Genomic DNA, 27,382 nt, shown 5'->3' on the forward strand with positions numbered 1-27,382 from the left:
AGCCTCCCAGAGTGCTCTACCTTACTCCCCGTCCACACTGGCAAGGCATGGAGAGCGCTCTGACTCCCTGGCTAGAGCGGTCTTGGTACTCCACCTCCCCGAGAGGATTAAGAACTGTTGCGTATTGGTTGAATCGCTGCAGCTCCAGTGTAAACAAGGAGTAACGTTATTATGCACTGATTGACCACTGGAAGCATCCCATAATCCTCTTAAGTGAAGTGGTCTCTCTTGTCTTTGTTGTGAACTTGGGAGGTGGAAGTGCCCTTTCAAAGCTCCGGTTCCAAGACAGGCTGCTTATCTGGTCCGAGAAAAAAACAAACAGCTACGGTTTGCCTTTGAGTGAGTGAGATAGAGGCGAGGAGGCTCTGTTTGGAGTGTGGGCTGCTTGAGGAAAAAAAACAGCTACTGTTTGCTTTGAGTGAGTGAGAGAGAGGTGGGGGAGGATGCGAGGGTCTGAACTTACAAGATAGAGTGTTGACACACTCTCAGCACCCAAAAAACCCACTCTCTCTCTCCCGTCACACTCCACCACCCCCTCCTTTGAAAAGCACATTGTAGCCTCTTGAATGCTGGGATAACTGCCCATAATGCACAGCTCCCAATGCAGCTGCAAGTGCTACAAATGTGACCATGCCAGTGCGCTTGCAGCTCTCAGTGTGGACAGACTGGAGCGCTTTCCCTAGTGCGCTCTACGAAGGCTGGTTTAACTTAAAGCACTCTACAGCTGCAAGTGTAGCCATAGATTCATGAGTCAGAAGTGTGTCTTAATAGCTTGATTAGGGCATGGTCTCTGTTGACCTAACAATGTTTTTTGTCTTGGGAGTCAAGTTGGCAGCTGTATGAAAAGGAACAGAACATTATTCTGCAGAAACTTTAGTTTGAGCATACAGGAAAATACTTTTGAAATCTCTCTTGCTTTATTTATTTATTTATTTATTTATTTATTTAGCAGAGGGGAGATAGAGATGGAAAATTAATGCTAAAAAGGTAGATGTTGTTAAACATGATGCTTAGCTTCTCACTTTTTCTCATTGGTTACTACGATTTGTACCTGTTTAACAAATAATAGATCTTGTTGAAATGTACCACATGCACTTATAATCCACAAATAAACGTTATTACAATACTTTCCCTGTATGTCTTCTCCCTTCATCTCCAAAAAGACATGGGAAAGTTCTCAGACGGTCAGCAAAAATGATTGGACATTAAGATTGGGGTAGACTGTAATATGAGGAGAGACTAAAAGATTAGGACTGCATAGTTTGGAATGGAGATAAGTGAGAGGGGAGGTGTGACCAGGACACATGCAATAATGAATGGCATGGAGAAGGCCAGTCAGGAGATATTCTGTTTGCACTCTATCATAATATAAAGGCAAAGGGGCACTTGATGAAACTAAAGGAGCATATTTTTAAAGAATAAAATCAACTATTATTTTATACAATAAATAATTTGCCTGTGGAATTAACTGCCTTAGGCTTTTTTAAGGCCAGTAGCTTAGTGAGATTTTTTTTTAAAAGTTGAGACAGTGATATGTAGAAGAATATCATTTGTAGTGTTGCTAACTAGGATATAATGAGAGTTCTTGATCTTCATGTGTCCAGGCCTGAAAAAATTACCAGATGGGGATAGGAACATGGGAGGCTATTGGATAAGTAAATGTATTATGTGGTCTTTACATCTTGCACTGCAGCATCTGGTATGGGGATATTGGACTAGCTGTAATTTTAGCACCTCATCCCTTAATGGAATAAAAATCTTTCCCAGTGCAGAAAGGTGCAGCATATCTCATTTCTGAGCCTGCCCTAAGCAGTTAAAGCATAGTTTGTCAGATTTATCAGATGCATTTCCCCATATGAAGTAAGATGTAAGAGCAATTAAAGGTTTATAGCTATAGAATATCAAATTATGACAAAGAATAATTCATATCATAAAATTCCAGCAACAGTGTTTGTTAGAACCTAAATTATCTGTTTTCATGAAGGATTGTGTCTCTTCAATAGACCCTTCATTAATCATGTAATCCCACACAATAATTATATTTTATGAGTCTGGCTATACAAATAAAAATTATATTTAATAAACTATAGTATATCTGTGCAGAACCACCATAGGCACAAATTCCTTGTTTAAAAGGAAATGTGCTTTAGGGAAGTTAATTGTGAATCTGTTTACATCAGCACATATCTGAATGTATGTGATTACTGGCTTTATATGGCTTGGTCTGCACTACCAGCTTATGTCAGTATAGCTACGTTATCCACACCCCTGAATGACATTATTATACAACCTAACCCCTGATGTAGACTGAGCTATGTCGACAGGGAGAAGCTCTCCCGTCGACATAGGTAGCATCTTCACTAAGTGATACAGCAGCGCAGAGGGTGCAGCTGTGGTACTGCAGTACTGTAAGTGTATAAAAGCCCTGTACCTTACCCATGGTTGCTGGGTATTTTATTAACTCATGTGTGAGCACTGAATGTGGGGAAAACTAAATTAAGCATGGCTTGTCCAACGAGCTTATTTGAATAATACGTGCATACAATGAGACTGGGGGCTTGTCTTCACTGCAGTATTAGCTCAAGATATAACTTGAGTGTTGCCCCTAACACGACTCCTGTTCATGCATAAAAATCTCTAGCTTGAGTTAAGTGGTACTTTAAACTTTAGCTAGCTGTTCTGTCAGAATATGAGAGTTAAAACTTGAGTGATGCTGACGCTGGAGCTAGTAAAGCAGTGAGGATGCAGCTACGCTGTCTTAGTTTTCACTGCTTAAAAAGGTGTGATTTTTATGGCCAGATAACAAACACATGATTGTTATCTTGTTGCAAAATCCTAAGTGGAGACAGGGGACTTGTGCCCAGGGCTATGAGGTCCAAATCCACGCCTTGATTGTGGGAGCCCTGGGCGCATGGCACCCTCACGACGAGCCGGTGCTGAGAGTGTGCAGAGTTAGTCGGTGCTACGCCCGGCTCACGAGACAGCTCATGGTGTCTGACACCATCAGGTGGTCCAGAGACATATACACGGAACACATCAGAGGACACCGTCAGTACCAGGTTGAGTAATCGAGAATGCCGGTCAGGGCAATAACCCACTTCCTTCCTTCCTTCCCTGACGAACCAAGGGATGCACCCCACCCGTGTACTTATTCACTACACCAATACCGATTTGGACTCTAAATACATTCTATGGGTGGCGTACCCCAGACCACTTATCCACGGATGTTTTAAAAAACTCCCGCACCCCAGTCTGAGTCTGTGCTGGTTATGTACTATGTATGCATCTTGTGAACCTTGTAACCGATACTTATAATCCCTCATAACTCAAGCCTGACCCCAGATGTACCTTCCCTCTTAACTTGTGTAAATTTGATTTTAAACATTAGCTTTAATAAAAATATTCATGATGAGGTAGATCGGTGAGGTCAGCATTATGCCTCCACCCCTCCCATGCCCACACCGACATGTGATTAACCTCATCTAGTTTACTTTACAGTAAAAACCAAAGTGCCTTGTATTCACTATGTTTTACAGTGGGATAGCTGATGCGCATTAATTATCCTCGGGTAAAATGCATCTTTTTTTTGGTCAGTGAAATCAAGCCCTATATTGCTAATCCAGTCATTCTGTGCTGCTGATCCATTGTGCAGATCAAGGGTTGATTTGCAGTGTGAGAACTCTCATTGGAGCTAGGCTAACTCAGGGTGTTGACTGAATGAAGATAACTCAAAACAAAAGGCACGCCCTGATACCAGTATTTGTGAACTGAATGCTTGCAAATTAAGGAGGGAGCAGTTTGGGGACTTTCTAAGGCACTGTAGCAGCACTTACTGACCATTCAATTAAGAAGCTATTATTAAAGGGTGTCTGGCTATGACTCCTTGGCATGAAGATGCTGCCTTAGCAGAGCCTTTAATGGAGGAACCTGGAAATCTCTGCCATAGGGGCAGGGTTATGCAGTGTCAGGCAGCAGCATTGTTTGGAAATTTGAGAACTATGTGGAAGGGAAAGAGAAATGCAACCTGTCATGAAATTGCAAGGATAAAGTTTCTTGATTCTGATTCTAAGAGAGGCTCCACTTGCAGATAGAAGGCAAATGAAATTGTGTGCAAGGGAGAGGAAGTGGAGAGAATCCTTTAAGGGGATGAGCTTCCATTTTGGCTCCTCCAAAATTAAATGTGAATGATGATTAAGGCAATTGGGTTAAACTATCCCTTTCAGCTTGATGTGTAGAACTCGCGAGATGGTAGCTATGTTGACAGGAGAAGCTGGTTCTGTCACCATAGTGCTGTCTACATTGGGGGTTAGGTCAGTATAACTATATCACTCAGGGGTATGGATTTTCCATATCCCTGGGCGACATAGTTATAACACCATAAGTTCCTAGTGTTAGACCAAGCCTAAGTGTAGAAGTGATAGAAGCTGTGTACTGTTGAAGATGCACATGGTATAAACAGGGAGAGGAGAAAAAACTTAAAATGGCTTTTTAAAAATGTATTTAATCCTAATGGATAATATAATAGTTAAAATGGTGTTGCATGTATAAAGAAAAGTGCAAGCTTCATAATTAATATTGTTCCAGGTACATGTATTCCTTGTGTGTGAGTTAAGTGTGCAGTTGTGTGTTGTTCTCTTTTTTGGCAATGATCTTAAACATTTTTGTCATTTCAGAATACCTGACAGTGTTCTCCCAGATGATTGCATTCCATGACCCAGAGCTAAGTAACCATCTCAATGAAATTGGCTTTATTCCAGATGTAAGTGCTAAGGGTTCTTGTAAATGCTGTATAATGAAGCCAAAGAGGAGAAAAAAGGAAGAGAGGGTAATTCTAATAGGGTGTTCCTAAATTGTTGCTGACACAGTGAAAGTTGCATACGGAAGAACTTTACTTCTGACACTGGAAGTTTGATGTGGACACAGTGGCAAAATGAGGACAGAGACATGCATATCATTAAGTGGCAGGCAGCAGCTTTTATTAAATTTCAGCACAAGGGAGGGACACTACCTGCCATCACTCATAATCTCTTATACTAGGCATTTATTTAGCTCAAGTGGGTCGGGGTTGGGGGAGGGAGAGAGGGCTATAGGACTCCTTATCATATAACCCGTAACTGGCACCAGGATTACAGGACTCCTTACCATACAACCCATAACACAAGGTATCCTGTCCTCACCCTACCCCCCAATACTCAGCCCTACCATGAGGGGGACAGAGGGTGCAGCAGGGTGGGGACCTCAGCCAGTGAAGACCACAAGGTCTCACCACCAAAATCCCAGGCCTTTCACTTCCTGGGAACTGTTCATTTTATTCTCTTAACTGCACTGGAAACTGACCACAAGTTTCAGCAAATAAACAACTTCATCCCAGTACCTCAGTTAGGTACTAAGTGAGTTCCTACTTAACCCACTATGGCTTGCAGGTGCTGCGAGGAAGGCAAAAAACTTCATGGTCCTCCTCCAGTTGTCTCATGGGAGAAAAATTTATTTCATAACCCCCTGAACAGGCAATGGGATAGTCTCACAGCATCTGTCAGGCCAGGTTCCCATTCCTAGTTTGGGTGGGTAGAATGGTCTGCTTGAACTGAGCCAAAAGATGCTCCATATGGTCCCTGCCTTGAGCTAAATCCTGGGAGCTGGGGAGTGCTAGCCAATCAGCATGCCTCTTCTCCTCGCCAAAGGGTGCTTGAGACTCCCAGGGTAGGAGCTATTTATTGTCCCTTGGCAAGTGTCTCCCTCCCTTGCTACTGGGACTGCTCCCCTTTCATCCCTTGGCCCCTACCAATTGATTCTGGTGGGTGGCGTTTCTCGAAGGGATTATGATTAAGGCTCAGATTTTGTCATGGATATTTTTAGTAAAAGTTACGGACAGGTCATGGGTTATATAGACAAATTCACAGAAGCCTGTGACCAGTCCCTGACTTTTACTAAAATTATCCATGATACAATGGGGAGGGACTGGGCAGATGCTGAGGGGCTGGGAGCTCAGGGGGGCTCAGAGCTTTAGGGTCCCCCTGCCCACTCCCTGGGGGTGGAGCTGCGGGAATCCTCCTGTCTTCCTCCATGGTGGCAAAGGAGCTGCTCTACCAGTGTCCTCTGCCGCGGTGGCAGGGGAGCTGCTGGGGTACCCCTCTGCCTGCGGCGGCTTGGGGGACGTTGCCTCAGGCGGCAGGGGTACCCCACGACTTCGGCGACCTCCAAGACAAAATCGTAGCCTTACTTATGATGAGATAGTTAAACTTTTTGTTGTTGGTTCAACTTAATTCTTAAAAGAAAAATATCAATTTTTCTTGACATGGAAGATGCAATGATAGTGCTTACAATCAGTTAGTGAATGAGTGTGTGAAGAAGTGATAAAATACACTGACCACTGCAAATTAAAAACAAAGTTTTTTATTTTTATTTTTAATGTCAGGGTCAAAATGTAAAAAGTATTGACTTGGAAAAAAACACGAATATTTAGTGACAATTTAATGTTTTTAGTCCATGAAACAACTGAAAACGGAATAGAAAAATTGTGCAAGTTAATTAAATACAAACTTCATGGACTACTTACTTTTTAATGCATGATGTCAGCTCTTGCAAATTAGTGAGTAGATGTATGTCAGTGAACCTTCTGGAAATGTATTAAATCAAAGTGTCTGACCCAGAAACTTTATTCGCGTAGGGAAAGTAGTCTCTTCAAATGGGAAAATGTGAACTGCACAATAGCAAAAAAACATAGGGGAATGTATTCATTTAAAAAGAAGAACTAGGTGTTCTTGATATTATAGCACCTTGTCACAGCTGCCACCATACTTCGCAAATATTCTCTCCTTTGTCCAGAGCGCCATGCAGTTTTCAGTAGTCTAGAATGCTGAAGTCATTTGAATAAAATGCCTGTCCAGAAAATTTAGTTACATTTCATTCAGATTTATAATTTGAATGTTTCCAGTAATAGATTTAGCTAACTTCTGTCACAGACTAAGGCTTGGATCTACACTTAGGTTGACGTAGCTAAACTGGTCAGAGATGTGAAAAAAATCACACCCCTGATCGACATAATAATGCTCACCTGGTCCCCACTGTAGACACAGCTATGTTGATGGAAAAATGTTTCCATTCCAGGGAGGTGGTTTTCCTACACCAATGGAAAAACCATTTCCATCAAACCACTCCACGTCAACATTACAGGATGATGCCTGCATAGCTATGGTGACATAGTCTCTGTATTGTAGACATACCTTAAGCCTGTACTGAGGTGACATATTGAAGACAGTAAAAAGAAGCATTGTTAACTGATATGGACAGCACTTTTTAAAAGTCTGGTCGGGTTATAAATAGAACAGTTAAAAATAGGTGGCAAGCTTTATGACAGTATACATTCTAATAATCAGTGTAGGTGGGGAGAAAGGGAATCTTCACCATGGAAGAGGGGAATACAGGTTCAGTGGGAAGAGGGGAAATATAGGATGTTTGGTTCAGGACTGTATTTTCTGAACAGTCATGATTATAATTTTATCAGGAAACTATGTTCTTTCAAAAATGTTAAAGTTAAATCAATGCTTTTGCAGAAATGGCCTGCTGTTACAGAGCCAAATTTGCAAAACTGATTTTTTCATTCACAACTTCTGTATGAATATGTGTATACTCATGAAGTGATCAGGAGTTTCATATTTAAAGTATACTTATGCATGTAATTATCAAGTTTTACCAGGAAAACATAAATTAAGTCTATTGTACAGGTTTTTTTTCTTTTTGGTAACTGTTTCAGGGAGATAAACAGGATTGTTTATAAATGATCCAATTTGAGACAGGATATAGCGACACTTAAAAACTAACATAATATGCCCAGTCTGCTGAAGAGAGTGGCCAATGTAGTGGGTTACACACAGATGGATAAAACTTACTCCGGTGTATAAAAGACCTTACATATGCATCACTTCAAGCTAGTGTCAAGGGGGGAAGAAATGAGGGTTTTATGTAGATGAAATGCACAGGACTTTGAAAAAGCAAAATGCAAGCTCCCAACATGGGGCTGGGGCGAAGGGTTGTAGCATAGCCATGCAAACACACTATCGCCATTAATTCAGCATGTGAATTAGAATAGCAACATAGAATATGCACATATGTACGTTCCCTGACCCATTCTTTTGCCTATCCCTCTCATTGCCATCCATACCATCCTACATGGACCCACTACAGAAACCCATCCGCAGAGCTCCTCAGACAATGACTCCAGTCACGGGCCTCTTGAGGGCCCTCAGACAAATTGTAGATGAGAGATGAACAATTAAACAACATTTATTTGTACATATTTTTATTTATTTGTATTATGGTAGTAGCCAGGAGTCCCAATCACTATCAAGACTCCACTGTGCTGGTCCCTATACAGATGCATAGGCAGACTCAGGCCCAAAGAGCCAGAAGCCTAAGAAAATTGACAAATGAAGGGAGTAGAATAGAGAATCCAAAATATATACCAATTATGATGCACAACTATACATTTTTTTAAAAAAGTATTTGCATCATACAAATAAATGTGTTGGCAATCCCTGACTTTTCTAAAGCCTCGCTGCGCTTCCTAAGAGGAGTCATTCTTCCTAAATCACCTGTCACATCAAAATATTTCTTTTCCCTGTTCTGCCTTTTAGATTAGTAAGAGAGAGGGGTGTTTTTGCACCTGTAACAAGACAGCCCAGATCCATCAAGGTGAAGGATATGCACTTCAGTAATGAGATCCGAACCAGAGTTTCGTGCTTGAGTACTAATCCTATCAAAGTAAACCCTGATTAATCTTTCATCATTGAAAAGCAGGCTCCCGCTGCAGGAAGGATTGTGTTTCCTGGCACCCTTCCATTTACTTTGGGTCATGTAGCTCTCAGAATATTGAACGCTGCTGAAGCTTGAATAGTTGTGAATATTGTTAGCTGATGTGGTGCCTGGATTAAATATATTGCAGTGGCTATGTGATTTACATGTAAATGGAGATATCCGTAAGGTGAATTTCACAGTTTTTTTTTTATTTTTCACTGTTTTGTAGTATGAACTTATATAATGTTTTATAGCATCTGTTCTGTATTTTGCTAATAATTCTAACATCAAAATCCGTCCATTTTTAAGGGAAGAGAAACAAGGAAATGAGCCACGTTACTAGAAGGAAAACTGTATCCATAAATTATTCTGAATAGCTTTCAGCTGCAAATAATGGAAGCTAGACACAGTTGTCAGCTGGCCATTAACAGAGATGACAAGGTCTGGCTGCAGTTACTTAATATCATCTTGGTAATGCTGCTGTCATAGACAGACACCTGAAATTGGATTCAGTGATATGCAGGAGGTGTCTATAATAAGGCTTTATTTAACTAGAGTTAAAAGAACACTGTTGCCAACGTATTTTTCGTTCTTTTTATTTTCCAGTTTGTTTATAACTACCCTTGGAAGCCTGAATTAAACTGTCCTTACTGAAATATACTATTCTCTCTTGCAAGCACACACTTATTCAGTCATGAGTGTTTGATGGCTGGTTTTTAATTTTCATTTAATAGGAAAGCAGTTGTTTTTTAATGTACATATTTGGGATGAGAAATGGGGATGGATGGAATTAGGTTTAATCCTTTACATTTATCTTGTCTGCTTATGGGTACTCTGTCCCCAGTCCTTCAAACACTTATGCAGGTGCTTAACTTTAAGCATATGAATAGTTCATTTAAGCACTTACACAGTGCCTCAGAAATTAAAATTAAGTATGTGCATAAGTGTTTACAGTTTCAGGGCCTTCATTACCGGTATCTGGATAGGGCACTGAAATAAGAGGCATGAAATTAGAGTTTTAGTCCTGCCGTTCTGCCACAATATTGCTGGGAAACCTGGGGCAAGTAATTTTAATTCTCTATGCTTGGCTCCACTTTGTCACAAGAAGTCAGTGAGGCCAAAACTTATCAAGATTCAGAAAAGTACTCAACATTTATATGGCTATCAGGAATATGCAGGGTTGTCACAATTATAAAAACTTTGGAAGGGACATTAAACCTGATGCTTCAGGATTTAAGCCAGTCTCTAACTATACTATTTAGGAGGAGACCTAATGTGGGAGGCAGACTATCTCACATTTGTCCCCTTTAGGATTCTTATGCTTTCTGAAGCATCTGGAATAGCCTTTGTAAGAGACAGGGTACAGAGAGTCGATGGATCTTGGGTCTGATCTAGTATGTCAATTCATAAGTTCCTGTAAGTATTTGGTTTGTGAGGAAAAATGTTTAAATTTACCAAAGTTATGAGTGTTTGAAAATCACACTAAATATGTGTAGTAGATATGTTCATTCAGTTTGTAAATTTGGCACTTACTTAAAGAAATGTATATCACACGTTGGCAGTTACAGTAATTAAGTTTTCTCTTTTAAGACTTGCCTTGCCAATTAATAAAAATGCTGAACTAAAATTGTCTTCAGACTTGGGTTGTTTTGTAGATGATGATCCTGTAATATATTTTACTCCTAAATTGTGATAGATACTCACAACCTTAACTCTACCTTAACAAAGCTTTTTCTGGGAATTTCCTTCTCAAAATGGATACCTAACGCGTAAATCTACTTTTTGTAAATTCTCAGAAAACTCATTGTGCGTTCAAATGATAATTGCATTAATTTTGGGGAGGATAAGGTGTATTTTTCATAGATTTAAAAAAAAAGTGGTTGTATCGCTACTTTTATGTGTACAACTAAACTCAACCTTATCTATTAAACATTGATAATTATGGGACTTCAACTCATGATCTCAGGCTGTTTCTCAGATAAATGTACTTTTACGTTGTATTGAAAGTATATATTTTGATTAATTGTTTTTACTAATTCTCTTTTGATGTGGAAGTTGTTCAGCTGATCTTTTTTTCATGTGACTTAGTGTCTATGAAGTTCAAATATTGCTCTTATTGAGTACTGCATAATTTTTTAAAAAAATACTGAGCAGTACTCATTTGAAGGGAAGATGCAGGGAGACCCACCAGCCTGCAAATCCATTGCAGTTTGAGCTCCAGTGGAAAAAGGTTGAAAATCACTGCAGTGAACGTTTTAGCCAGTCCTAGAACGCAGTTATTCTTCCCTGGTGTTGCTAGGGGGCAGTATTTACTAAGAATATTTTTATGTTGAGTATATTGGTTTGACTATGTAAATATGGCAGCATATTTGTTTTAAATTCCTGTTTGTGAGGCAAGTACTTCAAACCAGATACATGTTGTTCTCCTTTTGGATCTTCATTTCCACTTTTGACTTGCTACAGTGGAATAAGAAGACATGAAAGAGGGATAGTGAACAGTGCAGTAGCTCTCTCTTGTTTGCAATAAAAACACTGGAGATAAATGATCATAATATTTTTATACTTATCCCTACCCCTTCTTGTTGTAGCATTATATATTAGAAGGATAATTTCCCCTTCAATTCTTATTGTAATTTCCCTAATAACTACCTGCTACTTTAAGATTGTCTGGCCTAATTTTTTTACATATTGGGTAGTTGTCAGGATTGGTGAATGATGTTTGTAGCCAGGTCTGTGTTTTAGGGATAAAGTTTTTGTCTATTTGTCATATTTACAGCATGTTAATGTTTTGTTATGCCCAATAGTTTTGTATATTTCTTTTTCTTATGTGTGTTGAAAAAATGTGTACACAGCTTAAGCTGTAGGTGTTTGTATTTACATTCTGTGTGTGTAATTTTGAATGTATGCAAGTCTACTTGGCTAATACCTTTTTTTTTTAATCAAATCGTGAGGCTGAACTGATCTACTTCCAGTTCTCAATGAAATAATTTATGAACAAGGGGGACTCAAGTATTTTGCTGTGATCATTTTTTATCTCAAAAGCAAAAAGTATGTCTACATGGGGATAAAAATCTGCGGCTGGCCTGGGCTAGTTGACTTGGACTCATGTGGCTTGGGCTGCGGGACTTAATAATTGCTGTGTGGATATTCGGACTCAGGCTGGAGCCCAAGCTCTGGGACTCCGTGAGGGTGGAGAGTCCCAGAGTTCAGGCTGCAGCCCAAGCATGAGTGTCTACACAACCGTTTTTAGTCCACAGCCCCGCAAGTCTGAGTCAGCTGATCCAGGTCAGCCGCGCTTTAATCTCCATGTAGATATACCTAAAGAGAGAGCTGAAGGCTTCTTTTCTAGTGGACGTACTGCACATTCTTGCATGTGAACAAATTATTACAAACGTGGTGGCAGGGCACAAGCACTGTTGCAGGCTTTTCAGATGGTAGTGGGGAATATGAAGTTGTTGATGGAATGCTTTACAAAAATACATGTGTGGAAGTAGATTGTGCTGGTGTATCACATCAACAATGGTAGACGAATTTTTACCATCAGAAACTGAACCTTTCCATATAGTAAGGTCCATTCATAAAGACCTGTGCAAATGCTGAAAATACTGGCAAGTTTAGTCATCTCAGCTTTTCTGCCACTGTTATGAATAGCTGGTTAGAAGAAAGGTACACCTAGAGTAGCTATTACAATAAATTTTGGAGAGCTCTATCCAAAGAGTACTGCAATGTACATACATTCATCAGTTCAACAACACCAGTTAACTGACCCAGTTAAGAGTGTATTAAAAACAAAAAAACACTACTGCAATATTAAGTGTGTTCATTTAGTCACTAGACATAAGGAAATGCAAAATGAAGGTTCATTAGCAGCACTAACTTCTGCATTTCGTGACGTAAATACTAAGCTATACATTTAACTAAAAAGAACCTCAGCAGAAATGGAAAAATACTGCATATGTACAGTTCAGTTGAGTTAAATTTGATATTGGAATTTTAACTTTTGCATTTCTGACTTGCAGTGACTTTCTGAGCAACTTCAACTTAGTATCCACATAGATTTTTACCTTTAATTTTGTAAGCATTTTCTTTAAAATTAAGAAATGCTTGAAGTGGCATAAGCACCTAAACTGTCCCAGTTACTGAAGAGGGCATACCTTTTTAACTGCCTTTCATATTTACAGTGCCATACATGCATAATGTAAACTGTTTGAAAGCCTTACAGTAGCATAAAGTTTTTACAGCCCAGAAAGCCCTTAAGGCAGCATAAATGCTTAAGATGCCTCATAGCATAATAAGTGCCTGCGCCACCTCAAATCCTTCACATGATATAAACTTTAGGAATAAGTACCTAAACTGCTAATAGCATACAATACACTGGTAAGTGCTTTAAGTCCTTAAGCCTGAATTGTACCTGTTGCCGTTCATTGAAAAATGAACACTTGGTACATTAGGATCACATTTAATAGATGTCCATACAGGAAGAAGGGAAAAAGAAAAAAAAGCAAAGCAGATATGCCCCGTGCTCTTCTGAATAAGTGTGAATACCCACATCTTGCTGAATGTTCTGCTGCATGGAACAATTTCCTGTTGTTCATAACTTCATTATCTAAAGTATTTTGTTTTTCATAGTTGGCTATGTACTCTTCAATGAAGATTCGTTGAATGCCAATTTTCAGATGTCCAAGATCAGTCATTTTTGAGTTATCTGTATGTGTAAGTGGGATGGGAATTGTGACCATTTAATAAAACAAGGGTTTGTTTTTTTAATTTTCAATTAAACTTAAAAGTGGATGAAATGATTCTGCTCAGCCTTTTGTAAACAAACAAAAACCTCTTTAAGCAAAGGAAAATTCAGCCCCAAATGTGAAGTTTTCTGTAAGTTACATTTATGTGAAAATGGTCTTATCACTGAAACTTGATATGCTATACACCTTTAAATGTAATAGAAAATCAACCTTGACAAGGCCTTCAGCTCATAACAAAATGTGTTTTTTATCCCTTCTCTTCCTCTTGTAGCTGTACGCTATTCCTTGGTTTCTCACAATGTTTACACGTAAGTATATATTTTTTTCCTTTGGTTCAATATAAACACTATATGTTTAACTTCTCCCATTTCTCTATACAATATACATTTCAGTTTAAAAGGGAAGAATATAGAGCCTTCACTCCTAGATGGCTAGTTCAACTTCACCCCAGGTTAACTTGAGTCCATTTGGGCTTCAGTTTTGTACACTGAAAACCAGTCTTTTCAGTTCCATGCATCTATGAGAAAACCAGCCTCTTCCAGCTTTAGGGGAGAAAACAACTCCCATTTCAGAGATCTCAGTTACGTGTTCAGGCTTCCCCTAGTTGTAATTTGACAGACCTATCCTCCATGAACTTATTTAATTATTTTTTAAACCAAGTTATACATCCCAGTATCCATGGCAATGAATTCCACTGCAATATGTCAAGAAGTACTGCCTTATGTTTGTTTTAAAGCTGCTGCCTACTAATTTAATCAGGTGATCCCTAGTTTTGTGTTATGTGAAGAGGTAACACTTCCCTATTCGCTTTCTCCATACTGTTCCTGATTTTATAGATCTCTGTTGTGTCATACTGTATATCAAGGGTGGGCAAACTTTTTGGCCTGAGGGCCACATCTGGGTATGGAAATTGTATGGCGGGCCACTAATGCTCACAAAATTGAGGGTTAGGGTGCGGGGGGGGTGTGGGCTTCGGCTGGGGGTACAGGCTGTGGAGTGGGGCTGGGGATGAGGGGTTGGGGGTGTAGGAGGGTTCTCCAGGCTGGGACGAGGGGTTTGGAACGCAGGAGGAGGATCAGGGCTGTTGCAGGAGTTTGGGGCACGGGAAGGGGTCAGGGTGCAGGCTCAGGGCAGTGCTTACCTCAAGCAGCTCCCAGAAGCAGCAGCATGTCTCCCTTCTGGCTCCTATGCGGAGGCGTGGCCAGGCGGCTCTGCGTGCTGCCTGCATGGCCAATGGGAGCTGTGGAGGCAGTGCTTGGGGTGGGGGCAGTGTGCGGAGCCCCCTGGCTGCTCCTATGCATAGGAGCTGGAGGGGGGACATATCGCTGCTTCTGGGAACCGCACAGAGTGGGGCAAGCCCCAGACCCCGCTACCCGACTGGAGCACCCAAGCGGGGTAAGCCCCAGACCCCGCTCCCCAGCGGGAGCTCGAGGGCCGGATTAAAACGGGCCATAGTTTGCCCACCCCTGCTCTAAATAGATTTCATGACAACTGGTACTTTTTCTTATTCCTGAAACCAGGGATCAGTACAGAAAGAGGAAGCCCTTTCATATATAATTTGTCACATTTTAAAAAAAATAGAGCCAATTTTTTTGAAGTGAGAAAATGATAGCGACTTTGTTGTGTTAAAGGCCAGCATATGTAAATACACCTTAATTGTATAAACCAGTACTTTACTATTACACAGATCTGTTACTACTCTACCATGATTTTATGTTGTTCATTGGACAAAAGGAGTATTGTACCTGGGAAAGGTTAAATGATGGAGATGATTCTATATGGAGATAATGCATTCTTTCAATTGTAAAGTAGGAATAATCCAATATACTTCCTCTTCCCCTCTGAGATATGTTTTCCAATTTCATATCAGATGGTATTGGAGTTATTTAAAAAAATAATTGATCAGTTTTCCTATTAGGAAAAGAATGTGAGTTTTATATACTGATGAAATATCAAAGAGTTAAAGATTGCCTGTGAAATAAAGCAGTGTTGTCTATTGACTACTATTGGTCCATTCAGTTAAACCTTTTGTGAGCCTAGCAATTCTACCCATTTTTCCTCTAATCACAAATAGTTGTTAATAAAATTATTTAAGCATGTTGGATTAGGATAAAGGTATCCAGAGTATTTTATGCACAGATTGCCATTAGTCCTTTTTTCCTGAAAGAAAAGGTTCAGAATGTCTTCAAAGGAGAAAAATTGCTTCTGAAAGCTCAGTCAGCTAAGAAGTATTGCATACATTTGTTTTTCACTCTCCCTTCTCCCCACCTCCAGTAGTATACTCATGCATAATTACAGATGGTTCCAAAAGAGAGAGAAATATCACTAAAGTGTGTACTTAGGACCAGAAAAGAAAATAATCCACACAAGTAGATATTTAATATTGAAATGAAGTGTTGATTGCCATAGGGAGTAATAAATCTACATATGAAAACAAATTTGTAGCTAAACAAGTTTAGTCTTGTTTGTTCCCAAATTAAAAAGCAGTAACCTTGAGGCAACATTAAAACTTACAGAAGGTTAGTCATGTATATTTTTAAACCTTAACATTGTTTGTTATAATTAATATTTTGTTGCCTGTGACATCTTGCAGACGTCTTTCCACTGCACAAGATTTTTCATCTGTGGGATACATTACTGCTTGGCAATTCTTCCTTCCCTTTCTGTATTGGAGTGGCTATTCTGCAGCAACTGCGGGACCGGCTTCTGGCTAATGGATTCAATGAATGCATTTTGCTCTTTTCAGATTTACCAGGTATATAAATGGCCATTTTTTTTCTTTTCTGGTGTCCTATTTTTAAGCATTCTGTTGAACGTGTGTATGTTTATGTCAAATCTTTTATAGGTTTGGAAAATTAGGCTTTTGTGAACCTATGATAGAGTGTTTGGGGCCTGGATCACAGCCCACTGAAGTCAAGAAAGTCTCCATTGTCTTCAGTGGTGCTTGGGTAAGGTCCATTATCAGGGTTCCAGTAAAGCATGGAGAACTCAGTCAAGTTTAGAATAATTTAAAATAGTTAATGAATTGGAAAATTTAAATCACTGGTTGACATACCACAAACAGGAAGTGGTACAATTAGTCAAATTTATCCTTAATGAATTACGCATTCAGCTTTGCTCCATATGGTATTACTGTGGTTATTTCATTATATGATGTTAGCTCTATCCTTCCCTCCTTCAGGAGTACATTTCTTGCTACGGAAGCAGTCACTAGAGCAGAAATACAAAAAGTAATTTAAAAGCCAATAAAGAAGCACTGTTTAAAGCAGTCTGCACTTGAAATTCAAAACTTATAAGAGACTGTTTACATAGAAGTGCAGGCTACTCCAGGTTCCTTTAGCCGCTGGTCAGCAGCTCTGCCCTCTTATTCAATGGATATTGATGTGACTTAGCTCAGTACAAACAACTTGTGTCTCCTGAAAATATAACAGTCCAGCATGAGGCTTCAACCTTACTTCTGAGCAAAAACTTTATTCACTATTAATTAACTATTAATTTTATCATGAATACCCCAGTCCTATAAACACACACATGCTTAAAACTTTACTACTGTGAGCAAATGAAATCAGCGGGACTACTCACAATAATAAGATTAAGTAAATTCATAAGTATTTACAGGATCAGGGCTTTCAGATACTAAACTCAAAACAGGGAGCTGCAGGTTAAATAAAAATTGTTTTTTTAAAGAAACAAGAACAAAATCAGATTTTATGTAAACCTTAATTTAATTTGATATCCTGTTCCATATTATATTTTAATTTCCTTCTGCATTCTTGGTCAATTCAAATGCCTTTCTTAAAGTTTAAGAATATCCTTTGAAGTTCTGGAAGGTGTGGGCCAGTTCAAAGGATCTCCTTCTCCCATTCTGTAGCTGTTTGGCTAAATGCTTTGGCTAGAGCTCAGTTCAAAAATATTTTAATTACTTTCTTGCCCTGGTCATTTCTCCTGATTTATTTCCCTGAGTGTATCTTAAGTATATATTTCAATTAATCTTAAACCAAATAAATTGTTTTTATGTTCTTATAGGTATACTGTACATTCTAATAGCATTGTGTATGAATAAGAAGTTATCAGTTTTCATAGTACTGTAGACCTTAAATATGCTTATGACTCTTTTTTTATGATAACCATTTTCAAATTATGGAGTATTGTAAGGATTTTTGAAGATTTAAAGTACTATATACTGAAATATTGTCTAATCTTATGGTTTATGACCCTGACATTATTTAGGATTATTGTGATTTATTTTGTGTGGTGCAAGATTTCCAGAAACCATAAATATGTTATGTTCAAAGCACTTTTAAAACTTTACTAATTTTATAATAAAATATTTGATACGTCAAGTAAGAACGCTGTCCATCACACCCTGTGTTAGAACACATTAAATATAGACTACACCAGGAATTACTACTTGGCTTTCTATTCAGAGAGATAAGGAGTCACCAATGTACATATACTGGAAAAAAAAAAGAGACTATATGAAACATCTGAACCTGTTTTTGAAGATTAAAAATACATATTTAGAACCATAATATGTGAAGAGCTCTATTAATAGTAACTGTTGCTGAAAACCCTTGGTGCTCCAAAGGTGCCTGTAAGAGTGCTATGTAAGAGTGCATTGGATAGAATATGTGACCCTTTGTTATTAATATACAGATTTTGAGAACTCAGGGAGTTTTTATTTAAATTATAAACAAGAAAATGTTAAAACACTACAATCTTACAACTTTGAGGAGCAATAAAATAGACTTACACTGGAAAGCAAGTCATTTTCATTGGCAGCCTGATAAGCCATTAAGGAATTTTAGGCTGCTGAGTAACAACTGATTTTAGATTGAAATTATTGCAGATGTGTTAAACAGTGTAATTTTTTTTTCCTCAGAGTGACCCAGTTTTAGGTGAAAGTTGTCTATGAATTAGTCTCAGAAAAATTTCAGCCCTGGCATAAAGGTTATTTCAATCAAAATAATGAATACCCTGCTTGAGGCATACAGGTGACTAAGAGCATAATGAGGCTAGTCCTTTAAACCAGAAATAAGAATTATGTAGGAAAGTCAGACATATAACCATAATCATTACATGTTAAGAGAAGATACTGATTATTTAAGTTTTTAGCTACACTAATGGTGTATTTTATTTCCAAATAATGCTGATATTGTCTGTCTTTATGATTCTTACTGTTGGGTTTTTTTTTCAGAAGCTAATTTGGGTTGCGTTTTGAATTCACTTCAGAACTCTAAGCTATACTGTGTTATTACCTACAATATTTTCTATGGTACAAAAAACCCCAACTCATTCAACCTGCGTTTGTTATCACCTATTCCTCCTTTTAAAATGCTTCTCAGAGGTTACCTGACATGTTACCATGCTACTGCAATTTGGTTCCTCCAGTAACATCAGAAAAATTAATAATAAAACTCTGTTAACAAGTAGCTTGGTATAATGTGATACACTGCATTTAGCAAGGATATGTCATAATTAAGATTTATTAACATACCCATATTGGCAGTCAGTGAACTATGACTAGGCTCATGGGCGTTTGTGGCAGCTTGAGGCAAAATTAAATATGGGCAGACATGAATGAAGTTGAAGTTGTATTCTATATCTAAATTATGGAATCATAGGGTTAGAAGGGACCTCAAGGGCCATCTAGTCTAACCCCCAAGAGCAGAAGCCACCTTCCCCAGGCCAGTGAGTAATAATGCAGTTTCCATAGCTGTTTGGGAAAGTTAACAATGCCAGTAAAAGGAGGGGCATATGTAATGCCATCCTCTGTGTGAGACAGGATCCCTGCGTTGCAACCTGGAGCTGGGGTTCCACTGTGCCCTCTTAACTCTCCAGCCTATCTCTCACCGTGCTTTGCTAGTGACAAGCAGCAAACCCCTCCAGGTGCTGTTATCACTCGGTACAACAGCATGTGGAGCCCCACGCCCTGCTAAATTGCATGAATGCTCCCCAAACCCCTCATGAATCATGCAGTAAAAGGCACCAGCAAATCATAGAATCATAGAATCTTAGGGTTAGAAGGGACCTCAGGAGGTCATCTAGTCCAACCCCCTGCTCAAAGCAGGACCAATCCCCAACTAAATCTCCTAAGCTCCCAACCTTGCACCCCAGAACTGTACCATCTTGCCCTGGTCAGAAGTCTGACCAGTGTACATTCATTTCAGCAGATCATGACCTTTCATATGATGTCTTACATGGCATGTTTCGTATGAAATATCATACCCATATATAAATGATAGATATGGGCGTTACAGGGTGATACTTTGAGGTACAGCGTGTCACTATATGATACTTGAAAATTATCTGAAAACTTTACAAAGGCAATGACTTTCTTGATGTGTTGGCTGTGTATTGTTTCCTATGATGGACGGTGCTTGGTATTTTTTGGGAGATCTATTTATAACTGAAGTTATCTAATCATTTTATGCAGTTTAGATCATATGGCTTCAAAGTAAAGTTAACCTTTCTGAGCAGAGAGAGAAACAGGCTAATTAAAAATACTTTAATTTTGGAAACATACCACCAGTAAATCACATTTTAGGGTTTGAGAGTTTTATTTGGTAATCCATCTTTGTAAATGCATTAAGTGTTTGTTTCTAACAGTCATTTGAAATTGACTGTATATGAAGGGAGTTGTTCCTCCGTAAAGGGTTTAAAAAAGTCTGATTTCATCCTTCTGTATTTTGTTCTAAAAATGAGTATTGCTCTTTTGCTTGTCTGTAAGCTTTCAGTTCTTACAGCTGTCAAGCAGTTTATATCACATTACTCAAATAATACCTATAGTAAACCATAAGACGCCACAGCACTGAGAGAGCCTGTATTGTGTAATATCACAGTTTGTTAAAGTTTTGAATCCTGCATCTGACAGCATTATACTCTAAGCTAAACTATCTGAACACTGATCTTACTAATGGAACCCATAACATTACAGTGTTTACCTCAAGACAAGAAAAAATTAAAATGTTGGAAATAACCCCCACACAGATATTTGGCCTTATTGTAAGGGTAGGTGCTAGCCATATTCTTGATTAGGACAGTACATATTTGTCATCAAAACACATTTCATTGGCTCATCCATTTCCTCCCAGAATTTCTTGTCTTGTAACCAACAAGCAGCATCCCAAGCTCACTGTTATCCATCCCCTTTTCCTATACTTGCATGCATGCATGTCTAGCATTTTGGGCAGACCTGTCTCCTACAGTTTCTGACAACTCTGTCAGCTTATTAGGGTTTCTGTCTCATTCTCTAACTTTCTATGCCTATAATTGTAGGCAGAACACAAACTAGATATGACTATGCTACTTAGTTCAAGGTGGACTTTTTTATTTTCTGAGCAAGTCAATCATGTTATTCATAAGACTTGTAATTAACGTTAGTATTGCAATTTTGTAGGAGCAGCAAATTTGTGACCAGTCAATAAGCACTTCACATTCTTTGGTAATCTATGCAGTTTTAGCGTAATAGTAATTTCCTCATATGTTAGTAATTAGTGTTACAAGTTTCTGACCAGATTTTTTTTTTTTTTGAACTACCATGTATCCTGACTGGAATATCTAGTTTTAAAGGGATACTGACAAGGCTGGTACAATATATATAAAATTAGATTAACTTAGTTTAAGTTTATGGGAATGTTTATGCATTTTATGTTGTCTTTCTGCCTACTCCAATGCTTGCTTTCAGAAAGAACATACAAATATGCAAAAGTCCTCTTCTCTTTTTGCGACTTTAGTGCAACACAGGTCCCTGGGTTTCTTATTTATTCCAATAATGTAAGCATCAGAAAAACATCAATTGACCAAAAAACAAGGCCAACCTTTCAGCTGCAAACTCTTGTTTTGTTTGTAGAATGTGAGAATTTGAGATTTAGAACAATTCAATTCCAGAATATCCAATGGTGTGTATGCACAAGGAGACAGAGATAAGGTTGTACAGATAAACACAGCTTTGGCATTAGAGTGCTTAACTGTGAAGCCTTAATATAGGTGTGATGGATTTGGAGTTGCCTGTAATTTATTATTACTGTATCTTGACCAGGCTACTATTTTTTTACTGTATATGCATATATTGAGTAATGTCATTAGCAGACACAAGGCCTAAAACTGAAGGGGGTGCACTCAGAGAGAGACCGAAGAAGGGTCAAAGGTTCAGCTAGCCATGAATCATGACAATAGGTCATTCCTCCAGAAACTCAGTTATTCGAATATTAATAATTGGATGTAGTTAAAGCTGCTAACTGTTGTTCAAAAATTGACTTACCATAGATGCTCGGTGCATTGGTGGTGAGGGCCGAATAAACACCTAGATAGATCTCACAGCTCTAAAAGAACCCAAATACTAAAAAACTATGGAAATTCTAAACCGAGGTTACATAAACAATTCTAACATGCACATTTTCACTGACGGAACCAGAACTAGCTACTAAAGATACTTGCACATCAGAGCTTGGCTGCACACCTTATGGTGAGAATCTCTCCCTTGTGGTAAGCCACAACCTAACTTATAATTTCCTGTCTTCCTGGACATCCTCTGCTCACCCCTATCCATGACCCAGGTCTAACTGCAAAAGTCTGTCAAAGGCACAGACAGCTATCCAGTGGTGAGCTAGAGCCGGTTCCCACCGGTTCCCAAGAACCGGTTGCTAAAATTAGACCTCTGTGGAGAACCGGTTGTTAAAGGGCCAGGGGGTGGGCAAAGAACTCTGGTCCACGGGCCGGACCATCCTGTTGCTCCCAGGATTCCCAGCTGGGGAGGATGAGGCCCCCCCGGCCTCTCCCCCGCTTCCCCCCAGCTGCAGCATGGTCAGCCACCGGCACCAGCTGGGCAGCTCAGCTGAGCTCAGGAGTCGTCCTGCTGCTGCTTTTTGAGCGGCCCGGCAAGGTGTGTGTGTGTGTGGGAGTTGCTGCAAGCTCCAGGGCTGGCCAGAGGGGAGGGGGCAAGTGGAGCAATTGGCCCGGGCCCTGCAAGGGCCCCCGACCCCACGAGGATGTCTCCCCCGGGCCTTCCCCCGCTTCCCCCACCCCGCAGAGCCGCAGCGTTGCCAGCAGCTGGGCAGCTCAGCTGGGCAGCTCAGCTGAGCTCTGGACTGCCAGCAAGGTAAGGGGGGAGGGGCTGCGAGCTCCAGGGCTGCGGGGGGGGGGGAGGGGAGAAGTGGGGCAATTTGCCCCGGGCCCTCAGCCCCACGAGGATCTCTCTTCCCCCCCCCCCACCCCACAGAGCTGCAGCGTGGCCAGCAGCTGGGCAGCTCAACTGAGCTCCTGAGTCGTCCTGCTGCTTTGAGCTGCCGGCAAGGTAAGGGGGGGGGCAAGTGGGGCAATTTGCTCCAGGCCCTGCAGGGTTCTCCGGCCCCACGAGTATGTCTCCTCCCCCTCCCCCTTAAATCAGAACTTTTTATAGGGAACCGGTTGTTAAGATTTTGGCAGCTCATCACTGCAGCTATCCAATGCCCAGCTCCCATTGAGTTTGTGGCAGATGAGTGCCCAACTTCCTTTTCTGCCTTTTGAAAATTTCCCCAATAAGAATTAAGATTTTAATTGTGAGGTAATTAAAATGCAACACTCTAAGCAGCTAGTGTAGCTCTAATCAATAACACTGAAGATTGTTTTATATTAATAAATGCCTGTATATTGTGCAGAAATCTGCATATGTGAGAAGTTTGAAGTTTATAGAGTATTTAATTTTCAAGTTAGGGGTTGAAGAATCATGACAGTATTTTTACTTTTTTTAAAAGGGCTTATTTAAACTTTTTATACTACATTTTTTAAAAAATCTTTAAAAATTTCCTCCTTTAGATTCAGGGGCAAAGGGAAGAGAAGATTAGAACAAGTCTTTTAATAATGGAGCTCTTGTCACACCTTAACTATGCAGTCACGACAGGCATCTCCGAAATAATGTTCCCAAGCTCAAGAAATTTGCCTCTTGTGCAAAACGTTTTGCAAGGTGATTGTCTCAGAGTTAGTGGCGCTATCCTGCTCTACCAAATGACTGTATACCTGTGAAGAAAAAAACAATTTTGGACTCTATCAAATACATACGCATGCAGTAGCCATGGTATACTACTATACTTTGGTAGTTTCATATAAAAAATTAGATTGAAAGACAACAACCATCAGACTATAAGACAACAAAAAATGCTGCATTCTTTATTTTTCCGTTTCAAGAAGAAGAAACAGTCTGGATTGATATTTTTGAAAACATCTTGGTCCCACATGTTCCCAGTAACTTTTTTTTGTTTGATGGCTTTGTTGAGATGCAAGTTGTGGGCATGTTTATAAAGCAATTTATGAAGATTCATCACTGATAAATAATCGTATTTGTGAAATAGAAACCATGCATATCTACCAAAAATTCCTTTTTATGACTTGCTGGCAGAAATGGAGTGGAGAGCTGGCTTTGGTACAGGAGCAGAGCGATTTGTTAGTGCACACCTGCTCACCAAGGATGTTCTGTAGTGTCAAAGCCTGCAAGATTGATGTAAATTTACCTGAAGCTGCAACTCCTTTAATTTTTCACATTTTCCACTTGTAGCTACATGATGTTCTTGCAGCTCTATTTATAGCTTTCAATATGATGGGATTAAAAAGCAAAGGAAAAACATTAAAGAAACATCCATTCTTTTATTTTTATTTGTGCTGCTTTTACTGTGTAGTTATTACTGGCAGAAAAAAAATCACATGTATACTCTTTTCTAAAAGACAGCTCTAGCTAAAAGGTATATTCGTTTTAAAGTAGGTAAACAGTAGACAAAGTAGGTAGACAGTAAACAAGGAAAAAGTCATTACGTAGCTAGAGCCTTCTTTAAAACAGCTCTTGTTGAGCAGGTTACATCTCTCCTGTTTTGATACTAGCTCTGCATTTTCTTTATAGCAAAAGGAAGAATGTGTTAATGGAATTATCAGTGGTTCTCAACCGGGGATCCCTTGGTGGGCCACCAGCAGGTTTCAGGGGGGCTGCCAAAATAAACCAGAGAGCAGTGCCAGCATTAGACTCGCTGGGGCCAGGGCAATTGCTCTGCCACAGGGCCACCTATGGCGTGGGGTGCTGGGCAATTGCTCTGCTTGCTGCCCCTTAATGCCAGCCCGGGCTTTTAAACTACTGAAAAACAGTTGTTATGGCACAGGTGGGCCATGGAATTTTTATAGCATGTTAGTGGGAAGGAGGGGCCCAGAAAGAAAAATGTTGAAAACCCCTGGGATACGTGACATCGATTTATTAGGGCTAAGGAACAAAACATGCACAGCCAACAAAACGTGGAAAGTGAAAGCCGTCAAACCTATCGGTAGCCCTAGGCATGGGTAGAGAGAAGAAAATTTCTTGTTACTTTGATTTCGGTTAATTTTGCTGAAAAGTAGGTGATTTTGACAACAGAAACATTTCAGAAAAGTCTTCCTTCCCCTTACTCCTCCTTCCCCATTTTCTGTTTCATTAACTTTTTAGGCGCATTGATCCTGGTTCAGTTCCTTACTGAAATGATTTTTTTAAAGTGTTTGCAATCTATTCTTGTTCCGTTGTAATCATGGGAGTTGTGCCAATAGAGCAGGTCCATAATATATTCATTATTTAAATCTTCATTACTCTGAATGTTTGTTGGTTTATTACATAAATATATGAAGTCATATGTTTTTCTCCTGAATGAGACTTTAGTACTGTATTTCCATATTGAGAAGAGTGTCAGAATGATCTCACTGTGAAAGTAACATACAGCTACAGTGAATCCTGTCAGGAAGATGACATTGACAGTGTCACCAGTTCTGTGTATTAGTACACAAATAGAACAGAAATTACTGACATGATTTTAACCACAACAGCTGTAACTAAATGAGATTAAGTACATGGGAAAGGTGCTATGTATAACCTGAAAAGCACATGCTTTGAGGTTTCTCTAAGAAACTAGGTTGAGTGTTTCCAGAAAGTACTGTATAGAAAGCACATTTAACTCACATTGTGAGATGTCTTTTTTCCTTCTAAATATGTGTTTGGGCTCAGGCAGCTGTAGTGTTACGGTGTTAAAATTCCTTGCTGGAATTTATATATCTGTATTTCACTGCAATTTTTTGTGTTTGTCATGGATAAAGAGAGAGTGTCTATTGTCACAAAAAATTAACAATCATATTAAAGTGGGAGCAGCACAGCAGTGTGAGAGGGAGCCTGTGACTCTAGGCTAAACAAAGGACTGAAAAACAAAGTCTTCTGCATTCTATTCTAAATTCTAACACCAACTCCCTCCTAAGTCACTTTAACTTTTCTGCTTTACTTTTCCAGTCTGTGAAACTGAAGCCTGCACTCAAAGAAATGATCAAACTCTTTCCTCCCTAAAACCTCATGAGACTATTCAGTTTCTCCTCTCCCCACTGTATACCTTTCATATCTTGTTCTGCAGGTCCCCAAATCATTGATATGCTTGCTAGTAACCAGCCCCAACAGTAATCCTTGCAGACAATGGTTTTCCTGGAATGGAGAAGTGTAAAAATCCCAGTAGCCATTATGGGCTCAGTCAACTTCGTTGAAATAAAGTTGTGGAGAAATTGACTATTGGGCAGATCATTAGTGAAAAGGTTCCAGGAGAGATGATACCATTCCACCAAATGTTAAGACACCTACAGAGGGCCAGGTGGAACCTAGGAATAGAGGTGATGGAACACTTACCCAACAGAGTTTGCTTCTTATGTTTCAGGGTCTGCTGTAATTTTTGTGAGACGGAAAGAATCAGTTTTTGCTTATTTCATCACTGCTCAACCTTTTTTGCACAGTGCTGTGCTAGTGATTGCAAGGGCCTTGGACCATCATTTGGTATTAATTTATATTTTGCTGTAGTGTCTAGGCACAATAGAAGGAACTAAAGCAGAGCAGCAGCCTTAACCTGTTCAGTCTGCAAGAAAAAAGGTCAGTTCTCTAACTTGATGGGTTTTCTTGTACGTAACACTGTATCAGGCATAAGTAATACATGGAATTAGAGAACTTTTGAGACTCTTATCCAAGTGACCTGGGACCTCCTGTCAGCATCTGAGTCCTGTTCTAGATCTCTTTCACTCAATGAACAGCACTAATTCTGAGGTTTCCTTACGATTACAAGCTTATCTAAGATGGCCTTGATTAAATTGTAAAGTGATGTGAACAAAATATCTAGAAAGTCTCTGACTAAATATGTTTACAGATGGACACTGTTCATTACTTCTGTGGGTTTATGGTAGCCATTCATTGATTTTATTGCAAATTAAATATTGGTATGGGTGGGGGTGTAGCTTGTTCAGGAAGGACAGGCAGGATAAAAAGGGAGGCGGTGTTGCATTATACATCAACAACATACACTTATTCTGAGGCCCAGAGGGTGAGAGGCAGACCAATTGAAAATCTCTAGGTAAAGATAAAAGGGGTAAAAATGGGGGAGACATCAGGATATGGATCTACTATAGACAGCCAAATCAGGAAGAGAAGGTGGAGGAGGCCTTTCTAGAACAAACAACAGAAATATCCAAAACACAGGACCTTGAAGTAATGGGGGATTTTAAATACCAAAACATATTTTGGAAAAATAATCTGGCAAAACACAAAATTTCCAAAAAGTGCTTGGAATGTATTGGGGCAACTTTTTGTTTCAGAAAGTGGAGGAAGTAAACAGGGGAGCATCTATTTTAGACTTGATTCTAAGCAACAGGGAAAAATTGGTTGTGATTCAGAAAGCGGAAGGCAATTTGGTTGAAAATGATCATGAAATAATAGATTTCATAATTCTAAGAAAAAAGAGAGAGAGAGCAGTACGTAAGAATGGCTGTACTGGGTCAGACCAAAGGTCCATCTAGCCCAGTATCCTGTCTACTGACAGTGGCCAAGCCAGGTGCCC

General features: G+C 39.5%; 1 protein-coding gene across 3 annotated transcripts in view; it reads left to right on the forward strand.

The window, feature by feature from the left end:
* TBCK (TBC1 domain containing kinase) overlaps positions 1-27,382 on the forward strand; it is a 167,873-nt gene that overhangs the window by 73,396 nt on the left and 67,095 nt on the right. For all 3 annotated transcript variants that reach the window (XM_045018236.1, XM_045018237.1, XM_045018235.1), the window contains exons 20-22: positions 4,674-4,759; positions 13,810-13,846; positions 16,132-16,293. In XM_045018236.1, coding sequence (XP_044874171.1) covers positions 4,674-4,759; positions 13,810-13,846; positions 16,132-16,293 — 285 coding nt within the window. The remainder of the gene's footprint in view (positions 1-4,673; positions 4,760-13,809; positions 13,847-16,131; positions 16,294-27,382) is intronic.

Source organism: Mauremys mutica, chromosome 5 (assembly GCF_020497125.1).
Source record: "Mauremys mutica isolate MM-2020 ecotype Southern chromosome 5, ASM2049712v1, whole genome shotgun sequence".
NCBI lineage: Eukaryota > Metazoa > Chordata > Testudines > Geoemydidae > Mauremys > Mauremys mutica.